Source organism: Neomonachus schauinslandi, chromosome 9 (genome assembly GCF_002201575.2).
Source record: "Neomonachus schauinslandi chromosome 9, ASM220157v2, whole genome shotgun sequence".
NCBI classification, from domain to species: Eukaryota; Metazoa; Chordata; class Mammalia; order Carnivora; family Phocidae; genus Neomonachus; species Neomonachus schauinslandi.
In genome coordinates, this window is record NC_058411.1 from 91,684,171 (window position 1) to 91,704,891 (window position 20,721).

A 20,721-nucleotide genomic window follows, 5' to 3' on the forward strand; every position below is an offset into this window, starting at 1 on the left:
TTTTTTTTAACATATAATGTATTATTTGTTTCAGAGGTACAGGTCTGTGATTCAACAGTCTTACATAATTCACAGCGCTCACCATAGCACATACCCTCCCCAATGTCTCTCACCCAGCTACCCAATCCCTCCCACCCCCCACCACTCCAGCAACCCTCAGTTTGTTTCCTGAGATTAAGAATTCCTCATATCAATGAGGTCATATGATATATGTCTTTCTCTGATTGACTTATTTCGCTCAGCATAATACACAAAGACCTTTTATATTTTCAATTATTTATCCTTTCTGGAGATTTTGTTCCTTTATGCAGGTTCCATTTGTTGTCATTTTCCTTCAGCCTAAGAACTTTTAGCGTTTCCTTAGCAAAAGTCTGAGGTGATGTAGGAAAGATGTTAGGGTTTGAAGCTGATGGCCAAGAAAGAATTACTGAGACATCTTTGGTGCAAAAAGGTGGTTTTATTAAAGCATGGGGACAGGACCCATGGGCAGAAAGAGCTGCACTGGGGTCATGAAGAGTGGTGTATTATATACTTTCAAGTTGGGAGGGGGGTTAGGGATAGGGGAAGTCTCTAAGGAATTTGGAAGCAAGGTTTCTAAGACCTTGAAGGGGCTGCCTACTGTTAGGAAAAGGTCATTTATTACTGTCTAATAAAATCTTAGTCATGAGACCCTTCAGATATATATCGGTGGGCCATATGCTTCGGGGGGGTGGTGATTGCTAACGTCTGTCTTGGGGGGTTTAGAGATAAAGGACATTTCCAAAAGAATTTTTGTATGTTAAAGTAGGCTTACTGGATCCTGGGGCGGGGGTCGAGCTAGGATTGCCTTTTGCCCTTAGCAAAATGTCAACATCTGAAGCAGTTGAGTCCCTAGAGGAATGTCACTCTGCCTGTTTCAAGGACTCGTCAATGGTCTGTAGGTAGTAAGGAAATTTAATAATTTTTCTTCTGCCTTTGTTTCCCACATGAGGGAGACCAGTTCTTTTCACTTTTGTCTCTTTGAAAATGTCTTTATTTCATCTTCATTTTTGAGTGAAGATCTTCATTTCATCTTCATTTCCCTAGGTACAAAATTCTGGGTTATTTCCCTTTGTTGGCACTTGAAGAGTGATGTTCTGTTGTCTCTGGCTTTCATCGTTTCTAGTGATAAATCAGCCATTACTCCTATTGTACCTCCCTAGTATATAGTTAACTCTCTTTTACCTGGTTGCTTTTAAGAGTTGCTCTCCCCCACCCCCATTTTCAACAGTTTGGCTATGATATACCTAGGTATGGGATTCTTTGTATATTTCCTGCTTGCAGTTCATTGAGTACTTGGGTCTGTGAGTTGGTGTCTTTTGTCAGTTATGGAAAATTTGTTTTGTTATTTATTTTTTAAAAAGATTTTATTTGTCAGAGAGAGTGTGCACGCACACAAGCAGGGGGAGCGGCAGGCAGAGGGAGAAGCAGGTTCTCCGCTGAGCAAGGAGCCCGATGTGGGACTTGATCCTGGGACCATGACCTGAGCCGAAGGTAGATGCTTAACCGACTGAGCCACCCAGCCGTCCTTGTTTTGTTTTTTAAAGATTTATTTATTTTAGAGAGAGAGAGAGAGAAATCAGAAGTGGAAATCCTGAACCTTTTGTTAAAATTATAAAACTTTAGAGCTGGAAGAGACCATAGAAGTCATGTAGTTTAGCTACATCATTTTCCTGATGAGGAACTGAGGCCTAGAAATGTGAACTGCTTTGATTATAAGCTAATTTAGCCATGGATCCTGGACTAGATGTGAGATCTCTTTAACTCATTTTTTTTTTTTAAGATTTTATTTATTTATTTGAGAGAGAGAATGAAATAGAGCATGAGAGGGGGGAGGGTCAGAGGGAGAAGCAGACTCCCTGCTGAGCAGGGAGCCCGATGTGGGACTCTCTCCCGGGACTCCAGGATCATGACCTGAGCCAAGGCAGTCGCTTAACCAACTGAGCCACCCAGGTGCCCACTGTTTTTTTTTTTTCCTTTTAATATGGTCTTAGTGAAATCAGAGAGGAATTTTTCAGTAGTGCCAAACTTCAGTGTGAATCTGATAGGAAACGTACACTTTTTCTTTTATATATTTTATTTATTTATTTGACAGAGAGAGAGCAAGAGAGGGGACACAAGCAGGGGGAGTGGGAGTGGGAGAAGCAGGCTTCCCGCTGAGCAGGGAGCCCGATGTGGGGCTCGACCCCAGGACTCTGGGATCATGACCTGAGCCGAAGGCAGACGCTTAACGACTGAGCCACCCAAGCGCCCCGGAAACTTACACTTTTTTATATTGTAAGCTTTGTTCAGCCTTGGAGAAAATGAGAAACAAAGGAAGAAGAATATTTCAGGAAAGTTATCTGCTATTCTGATTCATTTTTTAAAAATTGGGTACTCTCCAATCAAGCATGTGGTTCTCCCTTTGATGAGAGTCCAGAAATATTTTGTATGGATGGCCTTGCATGTTGTGGCCTTCTTCATACCCTTACTAGGGTTAGCTGAAAAATGACAGCAGTTGTATTTGGTGTACAGTCTGGAAAGCTCTGGTGCTAAATGCCATAGAGCCTGCTAGGATGGACTGAAGAATAATCAGAATAATGTCAAGGTCTCACATATCTTCATGATACCTATTTGGTATCACATGGGCTAATAGGACTTTTTATAGAATCCTGCTTGTCTGCTAATATGCGACACTATTTCAGTGGCACAATCCCTTCTTACTACCTCAACAAAATAAAACAGGAGCTATAACAAAGTTGAAGTTTTCTTTTTTTTTCTTCAGTCTGAGTGAGTTGAAATCATTGCTTTCTTCATGTATTGACAAACCTATGTATTTACCATAGGGTGAAGCTCCTGGGGGGAATTCCTGGAAAGGAAAGTACTGTAACTAGTAGTCATCACTGATGTTCCCCATGGTGGGTCAGAGTGTGATCATATTCTGAAAAAATTGAGGGTAGAGCTTGTCTTCTCCAAAATTTTCTACTGTCCAATAAAATATGCTGTTTACATTAATTCACTCAGTACAGTTTGTAAAGTGCCTACTAAGTACCCAGGTATGATGCTCAGAAAATGTTAGTAAAGCAGCTGAGTTTCAAACCTTTTTGACCAAGCCGAAGGCAGAGCTTAACGACTGAGCCACCCAGGTGCCCCCAAACCTTTTATTTTTTTTAAAGATTTATTTATTTATTAGAGGGAGAGAATAGGGGAAGGGGTGGAGGGAGAGAAACTCAAGCAGACTCCATGCTGAGTGTGGAGCCCAACATGGGGCTTATCCCATGACACTGAGATCATGACCTGAACTGAAATCAAGAGTCAGACACTTAACCAACTGAGCCACCCAGACGCCCCTCAAATCTTTTATTTTAAAACAGAGTGACATACAGCAAAGGGGAGGGAGGGGAAAATGGTAAGGTGGTGCCCTGGGAAATGGTACCCTAGAAGAGTAGACGCATCTGAAGAATAGAGATTAGACTAGACTGGGGAAGGATGGCCTAAGACAAAGGAAGGAGAATAGTATTAGAAAAGAGAGGAGGAAGAAATGTTAGTGGATAGGGAGAAATCTACTGCAATGATCTAGGAGTTTGTGCTCCATGAGGTCAGGGTGATTTCTTTCTTTTTCTTTTTTTTTAAACCTATTTTGACCCCTGCTATACCTTTATGCCCAAAACAACATCTGGCATATGGTAAAGACTCAATAAGGTTTTGTAGACTAAAAATGGATGGATGGCAGAACTGAAGCTGTTTTAGTTAAAGTGGTTCAAAACATTTTGGTTCTCTGCATCTGAGACCATGTCGGGATTGCATTTTCCTACTCCCTTGAAGCAGGTGTGACCATGTGATGTGGCTTGGTCAGTAAAATGTGAGCAGAAGTGAAATGTGTCATTTTTGGATGGAAGCTTTAGACCAGTGAGATATTCCCACTTCTTCATTTCTTCCAGCACATTGAGTGGCAATGGGCAGAGCTGGTAGTTACTTTGACAACTTGGATGACAGCCATGTTGGACTTGTTGCATTAGCAAGACTTAAAACTTCTGTTGTAAGTCAGTGAGATGTTTGGGGTTATTTGTTAACTATACAATTTTCTAACCTATCCTGACTGCTACAGAAATTTATATTAATTTTCATCTGGTTGGAATCCTCATATGGCTAAAGATACTTGAAGGAGGAGACTGCCCACGTGTCTCCTGTTATATATTTGTTCCAGTGTTTCCTTAACATGATTTAGGAGAGAAGTCTTAGAAACGAGGGCTCGGGCAGGAGAAAGATAGGAGAGGGGAATGAAGGGTTATTATAATTATTTTTAAATTTCCAGCCATAAATATATAGAGAGGATTGTGTTTAGTATATAGCAGTTTGAATCATATGTTCCCCAATCTGGGCATACCACCCTAATAAGTGCTTGGGAGCAAACCACCAGTGAAGTAAAAGACTTGTCCTAGGCTTTCGTAGATGATAGACTGAGAATTGGAAGGGTCCTTAGAGATTTTTTGACCGATTTATCTGATCTGTGGAGTTCTTATATTCTAATATGGATGCCCTAGAAGAAATAGCAACTAGAGATGAGCATCAAAATAAACATGACTTTTTTTTTTGTAATGGCTTTTTAAATAGTCAAAGGCAAATGCAAGTCCCTATTATTAAAGTGTATTTAGGCAAAGGTTCAGACAATTTAAGACAGAAGTTGGGAGTAGAAGAATTTTTTAAAAATTGGATACTTTGTTAGAAGCCAAGTAATCCTCTGTCTTTGACTTCCTAAGTTTGCTCTATAGCACACACTGGTTACTGATAGCAGGCAAGGCCCGTTAGGCCTTGGTCTTTTAGTTTTAAGGTCCCCCCTCACCCTCCAAATGACAGATCATTCATTGACATTAGTTTACACCATGAGCCTCCTTGAGGTCCAGATCCTGAGAGGGATCTCTAACAACTCCAAGGGCTACCTTACATGAGCAAGGGCATTGTCAAGAATGCATCTGAACAAGCGGTTAAGCTGTAGCCTTTGGCCTTCTCTGCCCTAGAAACTTAGCAGCTTTAGATGAGAGCTTGAGATATCTTAGGGAAGGATGACTTTGCTATAACAATACCTCTCTGTGCCAGGGTTAAGAGATAGTCCTATGTGAATTTAAGTAGAGCTCAACCTTGCCCTTCTCTCCAAAAGCAACTGGATTTTGGCTGAGGAGATGTGAGGCTGGCTGGATTCCAGTTATCTCAAGTTACTCACTTGACCCTGGCGAAGAGCAAAATAGGCAAGAGCCATTGAGGAGGGGGGATGGTGGAGAGCTGTCAGTGCATCTGATCAGGAGATGACCCATGTCAACATTTAACCTAAAAAGCAGCAGAGTGGGAGATGGAAGAGAAAACCAGATAAGTAACCTTTATGTTTAAGGCTCTCACCTCAAACTTGCTTTGCACATCCAGACTCCTTTTCTGATACGTGGCCAAGTTGTTTTTAGATAAGAAGGGAAGGAAAATCAGTTTCTATAGAATGGGGAGATGGGGCAGAGTGAAGTTATTCTACTGTCTTCTTTATTTTGCATTTTATAACTTTACTGAATATACTTAGGCTTGACTCAGAGGACCTATATTTTTCTTGGCTTGGGGGTAGGCTATGTGACAGAAAGCAGGTGGTGATTAGAGGAAGAAAGGAGTGCTTGAGGAGACCAGTGTGGCTAATGCAGTTTCAGGGAACTGCCTTATAAATGTAGGAAGCTGGTACCCAGAGTGGGCTACATAGAAAACTTTTACTTCCATTTTATGGTGGAAAGAAAGCCAGAGGGAAAGCATAAAGCCAGCTTTATTTTATTTTATTTTTTTTAAGGATTTTATTTATTTATTTGAGAGAGAGAGAATGAGAGACAGCACAAGAGGGAAGAGGGTCAGAGGGAGAAGCAGACCCCCTGCTGAGCAGGGAGCCCGATGCGGGACTCGATCCCGGGACTCCAGGATCATGACCTGAGCTGAAGGCCGTCGCTTAACCAACTGAGCCACCCAGGCGCCCCAGTTTTTTTAAGATTTATTTATTGAGAGAGCGTGCATGAGAGAGTGTGTGAGTGGGGGGGGAGGGGCAGAGGGAGAGGGAAAGGGAATCTCAAGCAGACTCCCTGCTGAGCAGGAAGCCTGTCTAAGGGCTGGATCCCAGGACCCTGAGATCATGACCTGGGCCGAAATCAAGAGTCGGACACTTAATAACTGAGCCACCCAGGCACTCCAAGCCAACTTTATTCTTACAAATCATTCCCTACAATTCATTTTTTTTTTCACGCAGTTGTTGTTAAAAGCAAAACATTGGCCCAGCTAATTAAAATTTAATTAAGGATCCCTCTCCAAGCAACACAGTATCAGCGCTGAGGTTGGTAGGAGTGGGTAACATTTGGAGGCAGAGAAATTGGATGCTGGGAAGGGTTATTTTAAGCTACTGTCTCATCTTAGTTTTCTTTTTCCTCCCTTGAAGTGTGTGGAAATGCAAAAGGAATATGGAACCCCAGATCTTTCCTTGAACTTGGCATTTTGAAGTTAAACGTGAAAGATGATAGAGAAAGTGATGTAGATGGGACATTTCTAGAGGTTGTTGATACAGATGGAGGGGTGCTCTTACCAGTAATCTATCTGCTGGTCCAGTTGAGTTGTAACTGCATACTTTAGTCAGGCCAAAGAACTCCATGATTGGTATGGAAAATGAAGGTAGTTGGAGACCTCACGATTTGGTATCAGGGTGATAAGGAGGAAGCTGTCTTCATGGCCACTAAGCCTTTTTATGGCTTCCAGAGGCATACATTCTCATCTCCCTAATTAGGTCAAATGCCCCAGTGTGCAGGCTCTCATAGCATCCTGTACCATTCCTTAGTACCACTTGTCCCTTTTGCCTCCCCCCTTTTTCCTGTTGTTAGTTTATTATTGTTTATCTCCAACCATACTGTAAACCCCATGAGGGCAGGGCACAAGTCTGTTTTTACTTACCATTTTATCCCCAGTACCTAGTATATTGACAAATATCATTAGCAAATACTTGCTGAATGGGGCATGACTGAATTGGAAACATTTACTGGATCCACTTTATCATGCAGAAGTGTAACATTACCTTCAACTTACTGCTTAAGGTAGGCTTACTTTCCAAGCTCCTGGCTGAAAACATGCTCCAATAGCTTTTGGTCTAATAGTGATTGAAGGATTTTGAAGAACAGTGCAGAGCAGTGAGGCAGGTCACTGTGCAAGCACTGCTATTGGTCTCTCGCACCCCCCCTCCTCCAATTTTTTTATTGGTGTAATTCTCACCTAGAATTATAGTTTTGGTGACTAATACCCCTTTCTTTCTTTAGAATGGTCTCATATTTCTGTAAAGTGTGTTCAAGTCTTTCAGTATAGTCATTATCTGAATCTATAATGAGGACTCTGCAGGTCTCAGCCTAGGCACAAGTTCCTGCCTTCCCCAAGATGAATTTTTACCTACTCTCTACCCCTGTTAAGTGCTGACCAGTCACTGAGATTTCTGAAATGGCATTGTCATCCTTGTAGTTTTTGGTCTGTGATGCTTCTTGGTTTCACGAGAGCAGATGTGGGTGGAGGTCTTGAGTGGAGATCTCTCATTCTCATACCTCTCCAATAATCCGGCTGCAGGTCCTGTTACAGTGCTATTTTGTCAAATAATGGTGGTGTCGTTTTTAGCAAAGCTAAATTATTTGTGCATGACTGATTGCTCTACTAGTGAACTAGAAGCTTAAGAGAGTACTTAGAGATTTTACTGTTCTTATGTCAAGTCTGTAGAACTGACTTTAAAATGTACATTTATCAAAAACTTAAAAGTTGAGCTTTAAGGGATTGTCTTCAGAAGGGTAAGAATAAAAAAGAGAAAGTATGCATGCACGTGCGTGTTAGTATGAACAAACATTCTATTTCAGGTGGAGACTAGAAATGTAAAATTTTAGAAATACTGGAGGCTTTAAAAAATACTGTTTTTAAAAGGATATTTGGTAGGGAACTGGAAGTATCAAGATGTATACAAATAGAAAAAATTGGGAAGGGGAGACAGTATTAATTAAAGCCCTTTAAAAGTCTGAAATATTTTTTAATTCAAAAGTTTATTTGCAAACTTTAACTTTGAAATGTTTTATACAGACTGACAAGGCACAGAATTTTTAGGAGTCTGCTTGTTTTTTTTTTTCTTACTTTCTGAGAAGCAGACAAAAAATTGCAAACAGAAGAAACTATCTCTGTTAGAGTAAAACAAAGAAAGCTGGTACGCTATTAATGTCCTTTACAACATTAAGCAGATACAAGAAGTGCTCATATTTATTAAAAGAACTTAGCGATAGTAAGTATCAATTTTTATTAAATAAAGCTGTTGCTGGGGCACCTGGTGGCTCAATTGGTTAAGTGTCCGACTCTTGATTTCAGCTCCAGTCATGATCTCAGGGTCGTGAGATTTAGCCCCACGTCGTACTTCAGTCTCCATGCTCGGCAGGGGAGTCTGCTTGGGATTCTCTCCTGCCTCTCCCCGCTATCTCTTGTGTGGCCCTGCATGCGCACTTTCTCTTTCATAAATCTTTTTAAAAAGCCGTTGCCTTAAGGATCATTTATCTACTTAGTCTCTGAGTTATCACTATCGTCAGTTTCTCTTTAACACAGTTGTAATGTTTATGGATTTCTTGAAGTTGAAGATTTGCTCAGATTGTGGCAAGTAGCTCTTGCCTTGTATTTTTCAGATTCTTTTATTTCCACATGTGACTTATATGGGAATATGTAGAAGGAAGGAAATAAAGGCAGATTCCCTGTTGTATAAAAGCTTCACCCTTGTCAAACAGCTGATTTGTTTGAGAGTCCTAGCAGTTATCTTAAGCCACATAAGTCGTCACATAATTCAATTTCAGAATGGGCTGCTTTATTTCATGTATTGATACAGTTTCTCATTGCCTTTAAATGATTAGCCCTTTGAATAAATGAATATCGCACCTGTCCCACTTATAATTTCTTCAGACCCAATCAGAAAATAACACTGTATATACACCTATGCCAGCTTTTAGATAAAAAAGCAGCAACAAGAAGCCTTTCCATTTAAGGTTTAGGCTGTATTACTTGCTTATAGGCATGTACACTTAAATGAGCTACTGCATTGGCCACCTAGTTGTTTCTTAGACATGGGACACATACTCACTCTCTGGCTTTCATGTGCTAGCCCCTGTCTGCAGCAGTTACTCCCACATAGCACCCCTAAGGCCCGCGCACTTTAGAGCTTTGCTCCCAGTACCACCTTACTAGAGGCATTCCCTAACCACTCTCCCTGGCCTCTTTCTCTCTCTCTCTTTTTTTTTTTTTGGCCTCTTTCTCTTTTATTTTTTTACATCACTTAGACAGCAAGAGAGGGAACACAAGCAGGGGGAGTGGGAGAGGAAGAAGCAGGCTTCCTGCGGAGCAGGGAGCCCGATGCGGGGCTCGATCCCAGAACCCTGGGATCATGACCTGAGCCGAAGGCAGATGCTTAACAACTGAGCCACCCAGACGCCCCCAGCTCTATAAGATTCTAATAATTTGTCATATTTCCACACATTTTTTTTTTTAAAGAAATAACACATTAAAGATGTAGTTGGAGCATACTGTGTAATCCCACCCTCATGGTAATCACTTCCCTTGTTCCAGAGTAATGATTATCATGAATTTGGTACTTAACAGCCATGTTTTTAATACTTTTGCCATATATATATATACACTCACACACACACACACACACACACACACACACACACTCAAAGTAACATTGTACATGCTTATAAACCTGAAGTGAGTGGTTTCAGCATGTACATTTCTATCTGCAATTTGCTTTTTAAATTTAGTGTATGGGGATTTGAACTATCTCTGTTTATTGTACTATTATATAATAGTCCACTATGTGAATATAACTCATTTATTCTCAAATTGTTGAAAGTTTAGGCTGTTTTTAATATTTTGCCATTACAAAAAAAAGGTGGGCATTTGTATGTTCATTTGCAAGTATTTCTCTAGGGAGTGTTTTTTGAAGAAAAATAGCCAAGTCATAGGTATGCTACTTATTTATGTATTTATTCTAAATTGCTCTTTGACATTCTTTTACTAATTTAAACTCACCAGTATTGTATGAAAGCTCTTCTTTTTCCACATTCCTCCTCAGGCTTGAAAGTAACAGACTCTTAGAAATCTTTTTCTAATCTGAAATGCTATCTTCTTGAGGTAGTTTGATTTTTCTGATTATCAGGGAAGCTAGACACCTTTTCATTGGTTTATTCACTGTTCGAGTTCACACTTTTGTAAATTGAATAGCATTCTCTGAAGATTTCTTATTCGTACTGATTTTTGGTCATTGAATGTTTATTGGCGTAGTTAATAAGTAAACATGTTCTTTAATGAACTAACACATTACAGGCTTATATATTTTTTAAGAGAAATGGTACTAATGTCGTACTCCTCAAAAATTTCTAAAGAGTTCTGTAAAAATACTGTGAACCTTCCTTCCTTTGCTCATTGGCATTTAAGAAATGATACAACCCAATGACCGTAAATTTTATAAAGAATCTAATGTGGTGGGATCTAGAGTCTGAGCCCAGTACATGTGAATTGCTTACAGCATAGATAGCTACTTTTGATTGAGGGTCATCTTTCCACTTAGTATAGTGTAATATAGTGTAAATAAATAAGTTCAGTGTACCAGTAGTTGTTTATAGCTAGATGCCCAATTCATGTCATTTTACAAAGTTGAAAAGAAGAGTATTTAGTATTTCCTGCGGTGGTGACTCTTTTCCCTTTTTTTCATCCTCCAGGTTTTATCAGAGTAAGATGGACGGTAGCTTTGATTGTGATTGTGGTGAGCTGGAGCCACCTGATCACTAACAAAAGACATCTTCTGTTAACCAACAGCCACCAGGGCTTCCTGTTGAAATATACAGCAACAAAGGAAGAAAAGAGGCAAAACGGAAATAGTGCTTACCAGCACCTTAGAATGATGCTGCTCAGGACCAGTCCAACACTGAATGTATCTGCACTGTGAGGAGAATGTTCATAGAAGCCTGTCGTGTGCATATTTATTCACATTTTTGTTAAATGTTAAATCGTTTAGCACAGTAAATCTGAGTGCATAGTATGTCATTTCATTCCGTTTGAGTTTCTTGAGTGTTTTCTTTACATGTCTGCAGAGTTGCTGCCCCTTTCTTGAACTATGAGTACTGCAATCTTTTTAATTCTTAATATGAGTAGAGCTTTTTGAGCTTTAAATCTAAGGGGAACTCAACGGGCCTGGTTGGCATATGCAATGAACATCAAGAAATCATCTTGCTGTGGAAGCAAAATTATTTTTCTTTTCCTTTTTTGAAAGATCTTTCCTTTTGATGTCAGTTTTCTTCCTTGTTTACACAAGTTCAACAATTCGAAAGGAAAAGGCAATAGTAAAGGTTTCAAAATGGCAGAGAAATTTGAAAGTCTCATGAACATTCATGGTTTTGATCTGGGCTCTAGGTATATGGACTTAAAACCATTGGGTTGTGGAGGCAATGGCTTGGTTTTTTCTGCTGTAGACAATGACTGTGACAAAAGAGTAGCCATCAAGAAAATTGTCCTTACTGATCCCCAGAGTGTCAAACATGCTCTACGTGAAATCAAAATTATTAGAAGACTTGACCATGATAACATTGTGAAAGTGTTTGAAATTCTTGGTCCTAGTGGAAGCCAGTTAACAGACGATGTGGGCTCTCTTACCGAACTGAACAGTGTCTACATTGTTCAGGAGTACATGGAGACAGACTTGGCTAATGTGCTGGAGCAGGGCCCTTTACTGGAAGAGCATGCCAGGCTTTTCATGTATCAGCTGCTACGTGGGCTCAAATATATTCACTCTGCAAACGTACTGCACAGAGATCTCAAACCAGCTAATCTTTTCATTAATACTGAAGACTTGGTGCTGAAGATAGGTGACTTTGGTCTTGCACGGATCATGGATCCCCATTATTCCCATAAGGTATGTGGAAAGCTAGCTGAGACAGATCTTTAAACTCATGGACATGATCAGGAATAGGTACTTGTATCTTCTTAGTATATTGTGACAGATTTTTTCCATTAATTGTGGTAAACTTTGCATAGTATATTTTTTTCTGATACAGATCTACTTTCATTCAGAATCTCCATTTTTTTTTTTTAAGATTTTATTTATTTGACAAAGAGAGACACAGCGAGAGAGGGAACACAAGCAGGGGGAGTGGGAGAGAGGAAGAAGAAGACTCCCCGCTGAGCAGGGAGCCCAATGTGGGGCTTGATCCCAGTATCTTGGGATCATGACCTGAGCCGAAGGCAGACGCTTAATGACTGAGCCACCCAGGCACCCCTAGAATCTCCATATGTTTATAAAAGGAAGTTGGATTGCGATCCTAATTACATACAAATTCCTAAAAGTGTATGGTTATTTATTATAACTAAAACTCTCCCTTATTTAGAAGTGGGATATATTCTTATGTGTTTAGGGCAGAATTGTGGTCCTATCTGAAGGTAAGAGGGGCTTCTATTTCAACTTTTAGATCTTTTGTCCCTTTGAGTCTCTGTTACTCTGTTAGGCCTTGTTTAGGTAAATTTAATTTTGTTCAGTATCTAATTTTGCCTGAAGATAAAATGGCAGTAAAAATAGCTAAAAGGATTCATAGTAACTGTAGCTTAGGTAATAATTTGCCTTCATAGAAGAAGTTAATATTTTCTTAGCTGAACTTTGGTCTTTTAGTTTTCAAACGAAACTGTGGGACCCTGATGTTTAAATATTAAAGTAGAGCTCCTTTTGTTATAAAGAACCTCTAGGAACTCCCTGCTTGCTTGGCTTCCCATAGCACATGTCTAAACAAACAAGCAAATCTTTTCATTCACATATATCATCTCACATTAAGTATGACTTAATTTTTTAAAAACTTGAATGTAGAACTTTAGTATTGAAATGAAATGGATGCCCACCACATCTTTTTTATGGGTAACAGTGAAGTATTGTGGATAGAACACTGAACTAAGAGTTAAACTATCTAAAATTGAGTTCCTTTCTACATCCCACTTAAGCTGTATGACCTTAAGCAGATTCCTTAATCTATGAGTGTTACTGCCCCTCTAAAATGGAGTTAATATCTACCTTCATAATTTTTCAGGGTTGTTTTAAGGATGAAGTAAGGTCGGGGCGCCTGGGTGGCTCAGATGGTTAAGCGTCTGCCTTCAGCTCAGGTCATGATCCCAGGGTCCTGGGATTGAGCCCTGCATCGGGCTCCCTGCTCAGCAGGGAGCCTGCTTCTCCCTCTCCCACTCCCCCTGCTTGTGTTCCCTCTCTCGCTGTGTCTCTCTCTCTCTCTGTCAAATAAATAAATAAATAAAATCTTTAAAAAAAAAAAAAAAAGGATGAAGTAAGGTCATATATGTATATGTTTTTGTTAAATGCTTTATAAATGTAAAGTAGTAGAATTGATTAGGAATGGAATACATAGTAGAGCCAGGTCCCCTGGGTTTGGCATTGGTTTATAAGTAGCACCCCAGGTGCTCTTCTTTACCTGTCCCTCATTGATGTAAAGCATCCCTGCTCCTTAAGTAAGACTTGAAGTGAAAAATAGCTCCTCTTCTGAAACATGTTTTGAATGTGTGACAGAATCAGCACTAAATTCTCACGGTATATTTTGGTCAGCAGACTTTATGTGAACATCATCTTATAGATGATATATCCCAGGGGGAGTTTAACCTCCATTAAGCCTGAAAAGTACAAGAGCCTTGAATATAGATATAGAAATCAACAGTATTGTTTTAGGATTTCACGTTACTTTTTTTTTTTTTTAAAGATCAGCTATTCTTTAATGAATCAAGTTTTATGTACTGTTCTTTAGCTAAAGTAAAAAATTAAAGTATGTTTTTCTTTCTTTTTCAGGGTCATCTTTCTGAAGGATTGGTTACTAAATGGTACAGGTCTCCACGTCTTTTACTTTCTCCTAATAATTATACTAAAGCCATTGATATGTGGGCTGCAGGCTGCATCTTTGCTGAAATGCTGACTGGTAAAACCCTCTTTGCAGGTTAGAAATTTTAAAATATATGGAAAAAAATTACTTCAAAGAAATAATTTTGCATGTATCTGTGAAGCAAGATGTATATAAGATTTAACACAATTTGTTGTAGTCTGCGATATTAAAATGAAAAGATAAAGTGTTCTTAATATTTAAAAATTTTTGAAGACGTGTTAATATATTCACTGAATTGTTCACTCAACAAATTTAGTCAGAATTCTAGTGTTCTTTTGTATTTATCTTATTTCTTAAATATAATTTTGTATTTTGTAGATTCACACTGCTTGTTGGTAATCTGTGTTAAATGATACCTGAGTTGCATAATGCGGTCAGTGTTTGTCACTCCTAGTGAAAATTTCTAGCTGTCATTGAAAATGCAGTAATTCTTTGTCCCCTATCATCCATGTTGCCTGAACTGCTGTATTCTGTTGCTTGACTGCTGTGATCTTTCAGAAATAACCAAACTAGTAATTTTTTTTGCTGAGTTTGGTGCTATGAGGGAGTCCACAGAGGTGTGAGAGAGAGAATTTAATCAAGATGGGAAGGGATGAATAACCCATGAAAAACATCAGGTGTTGTAAAGCAAAGTATGAGTTTTTTTTTTTTTTTTTTTTTAAGATTTTATTTATTTGCGAGAGAGACAATGAGAGACAGAGAGCATGAGAGGGAGGAGGGTCAGAGGGAGAAGCAGACTCCCTGCTGAGCAGGGAGCCCGATGTGGGACTCGATCCCGGGACTCCAGGATCATGACCTGAGCCAAGGCAGTCGCTTAACCAACTGAGCCACCCAGGCGCCCCGCAAAGTATGAGTTTGTATAAAATTATTTAGTACAGATTATAAGAGCTACAAACTTTGAGTCTTCATCAGTGATGTCTGGAACAAATGGCATAAAGAAGTCAAAAGATTTTTCACTACATAGGAATAGTGAAGAATTTTGGTGGGAGGAAGAGAGAGAAAAAAATGGTATTATATAAATGAGGGTATGAGCCTGAATCAGTGAGAAAAGTTGGATGAAAGAAATCATGTATGTGCATAAATTAGTGAGAAAAGTTGGATGAAAGCAAGGTGTCAAATAATGAACACATTTATGACTAGTTAAAATAGGGCCAGAATACTTAGAAAGTAGGCAGGGGAATTTCCATTTGGAAAAGGAGGAAATAGTAGAGTACTGAGATTTTTTAGTTAAGAGAAGTGACATGATGGTAATTTAGGTCTTTTTCTCTCTTTTGACATTACTGTTTTTCTCTCTAACCAATCTTAGAGTGGCCCTCCCACCACTTCCAGATTGTGCTAAGAGCAGAAGAAAGGGAATGGAGCAGGGTCTGCTTACAAAAGAAGGATTAATAAAAGAAAGATAGGGGTGCATAGGAGAGCATTATTGAAGAAAGAAAGGATGGTATGCATAAATGTCCTTAAATTTTTTTTTTTTTTAAGATTTTATTTATTTGACAGACAGCGAGAGAGGGAACATAAGCAGGGGGAGTGGGAGAGGGAGAAGCAGGCTCTCTGCTGAGCAGGGACCCTGGGATCATGACCTGAGTCGAAGGCAGACGCCTAACTAACAACTGAGCCACCCAGGCGTCCCGCCCTTTGCTGATACTTCTTGCACCACTCAGCTTACATAACATTAACCAATCTTTTGTAATTTTCCCCTTAAATTTATCTGAAATTTCTTCTGTGATGTGTGATTAGTGATTGAATTTCAATTTAGCAGACTTTGAGAAAATACCAGTGATTCCTGGAAACTAAATGGTTAAGTGGATTGAATATTTTTCCTAGGAACAGTGCTATAATTGGAGGTTATATTCCTGATATTCAGGTACCTTCCAACATATGTAAAATAATTATTGTATTACTTGTTGCTTCATGACCAACTACATCGAAACACCGTGGCTTAAACAATTTATTATCTCGAAGTTTGTATGGGTCAGGAATTGGGAGGTGACTTAGCTAGGTGGTTCTAGCTCAGATTTGCTTAGTCAAGATGTTGGTTGGGCCTACACTCATCTGAAGGCTTTACGGGGGCAGGAAGATCCACTTCTAGATAGATTTTTTTTTTTTTTTTTAAGATTTTATTTATTTATTTGACAGAGGGAGCGAACAAGCACAAGCAGGGGCAGGGGGAGAAGTAGGCTCCCCATCAAGCAGGGGGCCTGATGCGGGGCTCAATCCCAGAACCCTGAGATCATGACCTGAGCTAAAAGCAGATGCTTAACTGCCTGAGCCACCCAGGCACCTTCCCCTCACCCCCTTTTTTTCATTTCTAGATAGCTTAACTCACATGACTCTTAGCAGGAGGCCTCAGTTTATCACCATGCAGGCTTCTCTATAGGATTGCACGAGTGTCTTCATGATATTGTAGCTGGCTTCCCCCATAATGCTCTCCAAAAGAGAGCAAGGAGAAAGCTTTTGTATCTTTTAAAAAAAAAAAGTCCTATCAATATATAATTCACATGCCAGACAGTTCACCCATTTAAAGTGTACAGTTGAGTATTTTTTAGTATATTCACAGGATTGTATAACCATCTAATTTTAGAACATTTTTGTCGTCCCCCCCGCCCGAGAAGTTGCCCTGTAACCATTAGCAGTCACTTCCCATTTCTCCCTTCTAGCTCCTGGCAACCACTAATCTCCTTTATGTCTCTATAGATTTGCCTGTTCTGGACATTTCATATAAATAAATCATATAACTTGCCTTATGACTGGCATCTTTCACTTAGCATATTTTGGAGATTCATCCATGTTATAACATGTATCAATTCGTCATCTTTTTATGGCCAAATAATTCCACTCTGTGCCTATGTTATACTTTGTTTATCCATTCATCAGTTTATGGAAATTTGGGTTTTTTGTTCTTTTTGGTTATTATTAATGATGCTACTATCTACATTAGTGTATAGTTTTTGCGTGGATGTATGTTTTCCATTCTGTTGGGTGTGTATATACACTTAAGAGTGGAATTACTGTGTCATATAACTCTGTTTAACTTTTTGAAGAAATGCCAGACCATTTTCCAAAGTAGTCGTAACACTTTACATTCCCACCAGCACTGTATGAGGGTTCCAATTTCTCTACATTCTCACCAACAATTATTTAAAGTGTAGTCTATCTTATAGTTGTCTTTTTTTTTTTTTTTTAAAGATTTTATTTATTCATTTGACAGAGATAGACACAGCGAGAGAGGGAACACGAGCAGGGGGAGTGGGAGAGGGAGAAGCAGGCCTCCCGCAGAGCGAGGAGCCCGATGTGGGGCTCGATCCCAGGACTCTGAGATCATGACCTGAGCCGAAGGCAGACGCTTAATGACTGAGCCACCCAGGCGCCCCTTATAGTTGTCTTTTTAAATATGAAGTAGTATCTCATTGTGGTTTTGATTTGCATTTCCCTAATGACTAATAATGTTGAGCATTGGCAATTTGTCTATCTTTTTTGGAGAAATATTCAGATCCATTGCCTATTTTTATTTTTATTTTCCATTGCCTATTTTTAAATTGGGTTGTTTGTATTTTATAATTGAGATAATAAGAGTTCATTACATATTATGGATACAAATCACTTATCCGATACATGATTTGAATGTATTTTCTCCCATTCTGTGGGTTATCTTTTCACTTTGTTGGTGTCTTTTGAATCACAAAAGGTTTTAATTCTGATGAAGTCCAATTTATCTATTTTTTTTCTTTTGTCACTTATGCTTTTGATGTCATACCTATAAAATTATTGCCTGACCCCTAAGAACTTTATAGTTTTAGCTTTTAAATTAGGTCTGTGATCCATTTTGAGCTATTTTTGTGTGTGAGTTAGGGCTCCAACTTTATTCTTTTGCATGTGGATATCCAGTTATCCCAGCACCATTTGTTGAGAAGATTATTCTTTATCCACTGGATTGTTTTGAACTTTGCAAATGCAAAGGTACCTTTTTGTGACCTAGACTCAAAAGTGACACAGTCATTTCAGTTTTTATACATTAGAAGTGAGTCATCTAAATACACCTCACATTCAAGGGGAGGGGAATTGGATTCCACTTTTTGAAACGAAGAGGACCAAAGAATTTGTGGACTTTTTTTTTTTTTTTTTTTAAGTAGGGTCCACACCCAACTTGGGACTTGAACTCATGACCCTGAGATCAGGAGTCACATGCTGTACCAACTGAGCCAGCCAGGCACCCCACATTTATTTTATTTTTATTTATTTAAGGAGGTTCCATGCCTAGCGCCTGACATGGGGCTTGAACTCATGATCCCGAGATCAAGATTCACATGCTCTACTGGTTGAGCCAGCCAGGCACCCAAATTTGTGGACTTTTTTTTTAAAGATTTTATTTATTTATTTGAAAGAGAACACAAGCAGAGGGGAGAGGCAGAGGCAGAGGGAGAAGTAGGCTCCCCGCAGAGCAAGGAGCCTGAAGCGGGACTCGATCCCAGGACCGTGGGATCATGACCTGAGCAAAAGGCAGACACTTAATCGACTGAACCACCCAGGCATCCCTGTGGACATATTTTAATGCTACCACAATAATGAATATTTTATCAGGAAAACTAAATTGTTTAAAATTGTTAGATCATCGGGTCTTTTATTATGGGGTCATTTGAAGTGGGGTCAAAACTTTACTGCTGTATTAATTATACAAAGGTACTTAATGTATTTTTAAATGTTCATTCAGCATATTCAGAATTGTTCAAGTACAGCAATAAAAATAATTGGATTGAGAAACACATTTAAATAACATGATTTTGATCTTAGACCCATGTAAACTTTAAAAAGTTAATGGGAATTGTTTATGAAATGATTGGAAAGATCCAGTTTTAGTTCCCTTCTGCTTTATTGGTAGATTTGTGAACCAAAAGCAGCATGAGGGGGGCGCCTGGGTGGCTCAGGCATTAAGCGTCTGCCTTTGGCTCAGGTCATGATCCCAGGGTCCTGGGATTGAGACCCACATCGGGCTCCCTGCTTAATGGGAAGCCTGCTTCTCCCTCTCCCACTCCCCCTGTTTGTGTTCCCTCTCTCGCTGTGTCTCTCTCTCTCTGTCAAATAAATAAATAAATAAATACATAAATAAATAAAATCTAAAAAAAAAAAACAAAAACAGCATGAGGAAGATCCTCTATATTAGGTATAGGTTCCAAAAGAACAGAGCAATAAAAGGCACGGACTAAGATGTCTAATAGCATCTCAAATTTAGCCTATCCAAAACTGAACTCCTGATATTTCTCCCTCATATTTTCTTTTTCTGCTGTCTTCCTCATCTTGGTAAACCAGATCCACTTTTTAGTTGCTGAGGCAAAAATCTTGGCTTCATCCTACACTTCTTTCGGTACAGATTCTATGGGCTCTTCCTTTGAAATATATTCAGAATCTAACTGCTTGTTATTATCTCTGTCACTACCCACCTCCCCACAGTTCAGTCAACCGTTATGTTTTTCCTGGTCTAATGCAGGATTTAACTGCCTTTTCTGCTTTAATATTTGCGGTCTGTAGCCTAGTGACCACATAGCAGCCATAGGAGTTCTCTGAAAACATAAATCAGAACATGCCATTTTTCTGCTTGAAACTCTGTAATGTTTCTATCAATGTACTCTGTAATGTACCCTATCAAATTCAGGTTAAAGCAAACCCTTTGTGTTCTGGTACCATCTCATCTTCTAATACTTGCTCCCCCCTCCCCCACCCACCCAGCCACTCTGTTTCAGCTACACTTAACCTAATTGCTGTTTCTTAGACACACCAAGCCCACTCTTCTCTGAGCCTTTGCGCCTTTTCCCATCTTCCTGGAACTCCCTTCCTCCATATGAATGCATGGTGTGTTCCCCAGCTTCCTCAGTTTTCAGCTTCTCACTGAGGCCTTGGTCATCCAGTATTACTTAGCAATCCTACCCATAAAGTGCTCTTTATTTTCCCTGCTTACTCTATTTTTCTTCATAGCATTTATCACCATTTGACATAAATTTTGACAGAGTTATTGTCTGTTTTCTTCCACTAGATTGTAAGCTCCATGAAGGCAGGGACTTGGTCTCTTTTGCTTCACAGTTGTATTTTAAAGTGCCTTGCTCGTAGTAGGTACTCAAGAAAAATTTAGTGGTTGAATGAATTCTAGAAATCCATGGAAAAGCAAACTGAATTTTTAGTCAGCGTTTAAAGTTCCCCCTATTATTTCTTTAATAGTTGTCCTGAAATGCTACCTGAGCCTAACCCATAACTATAAAACTTTTTGTAGTATGAATCTAGTCCAACCCTCCATTTTACTGATGATGAAATGAAGTCATTACCATGCTAAGTATTCCCAAAGGTATAGCCAGTTAATTAGTAGTATAGCCAAGACTAGAATCCATGTCCCTTGAATCTCAATTCATCGTTTTTTTCACTACTTTGTGATACCTTAAGATGAGGCTAAATTTAAAGGGTCAGTTTCTTATGGAAACAAAGCAGCCAAAAGTAAATATGTCTGGCAGCAGACACAGGTACACTTTTTCAGTAGATTGATGATATTCAAAGCAAAGAAACCTGCTGGTTAAGAATTCAGTTAGGGTGCCTGGGTGGCTCAGATGGTTAAGTATCTGCCTTGGGCTCAGGTCATGATCCCAGGGTCCTGGGATCGAGTCCCACATCGGGCTCCCTGCTCCTTGGGAGCCTGCTTCTCCCTCTGCCTCTGTCTCTCTCTCTCTCTCTCTCTCTCTCTCTCTCTCTCTCTCTCTCT

The 20,721-nt window shown here is 39.4% G+C and overlaps 1 protein-coding gene across 3 annotated transcripts in view; it reads left to right on the forward strand.

Moving 5' to 3' along the window:
* MAPK6 (mitogen-activated protein kinase 6) overlaps positions 1–20,721 on the forward strand; it is a 40,799-nt gene that overhangs the window by 10,669 nt on the left and 9,409 nt on the right. For 2 of the 3 annotated variants that reach the window (XM_021693820.1, XM_044917914.1), the window contains exons 2-3: positions 10,782–11,971; positions 13,892–14,036. In XM_021693820.1, coding sequence (XP_021549495.1) covers positions 11,417–11,971; positions 13,892–14,036 — 700 coding nt within the window. In that variant the 5' untranslated portion in view covers positions 10,782–11,416. The remainder of the gene's footprint in view (positions 1–10,781; positions 11,972–13,891; positions 14,037–20,721) is intronic. The other variant, XM_021693821.2, reaches the window with a different exon arrangement.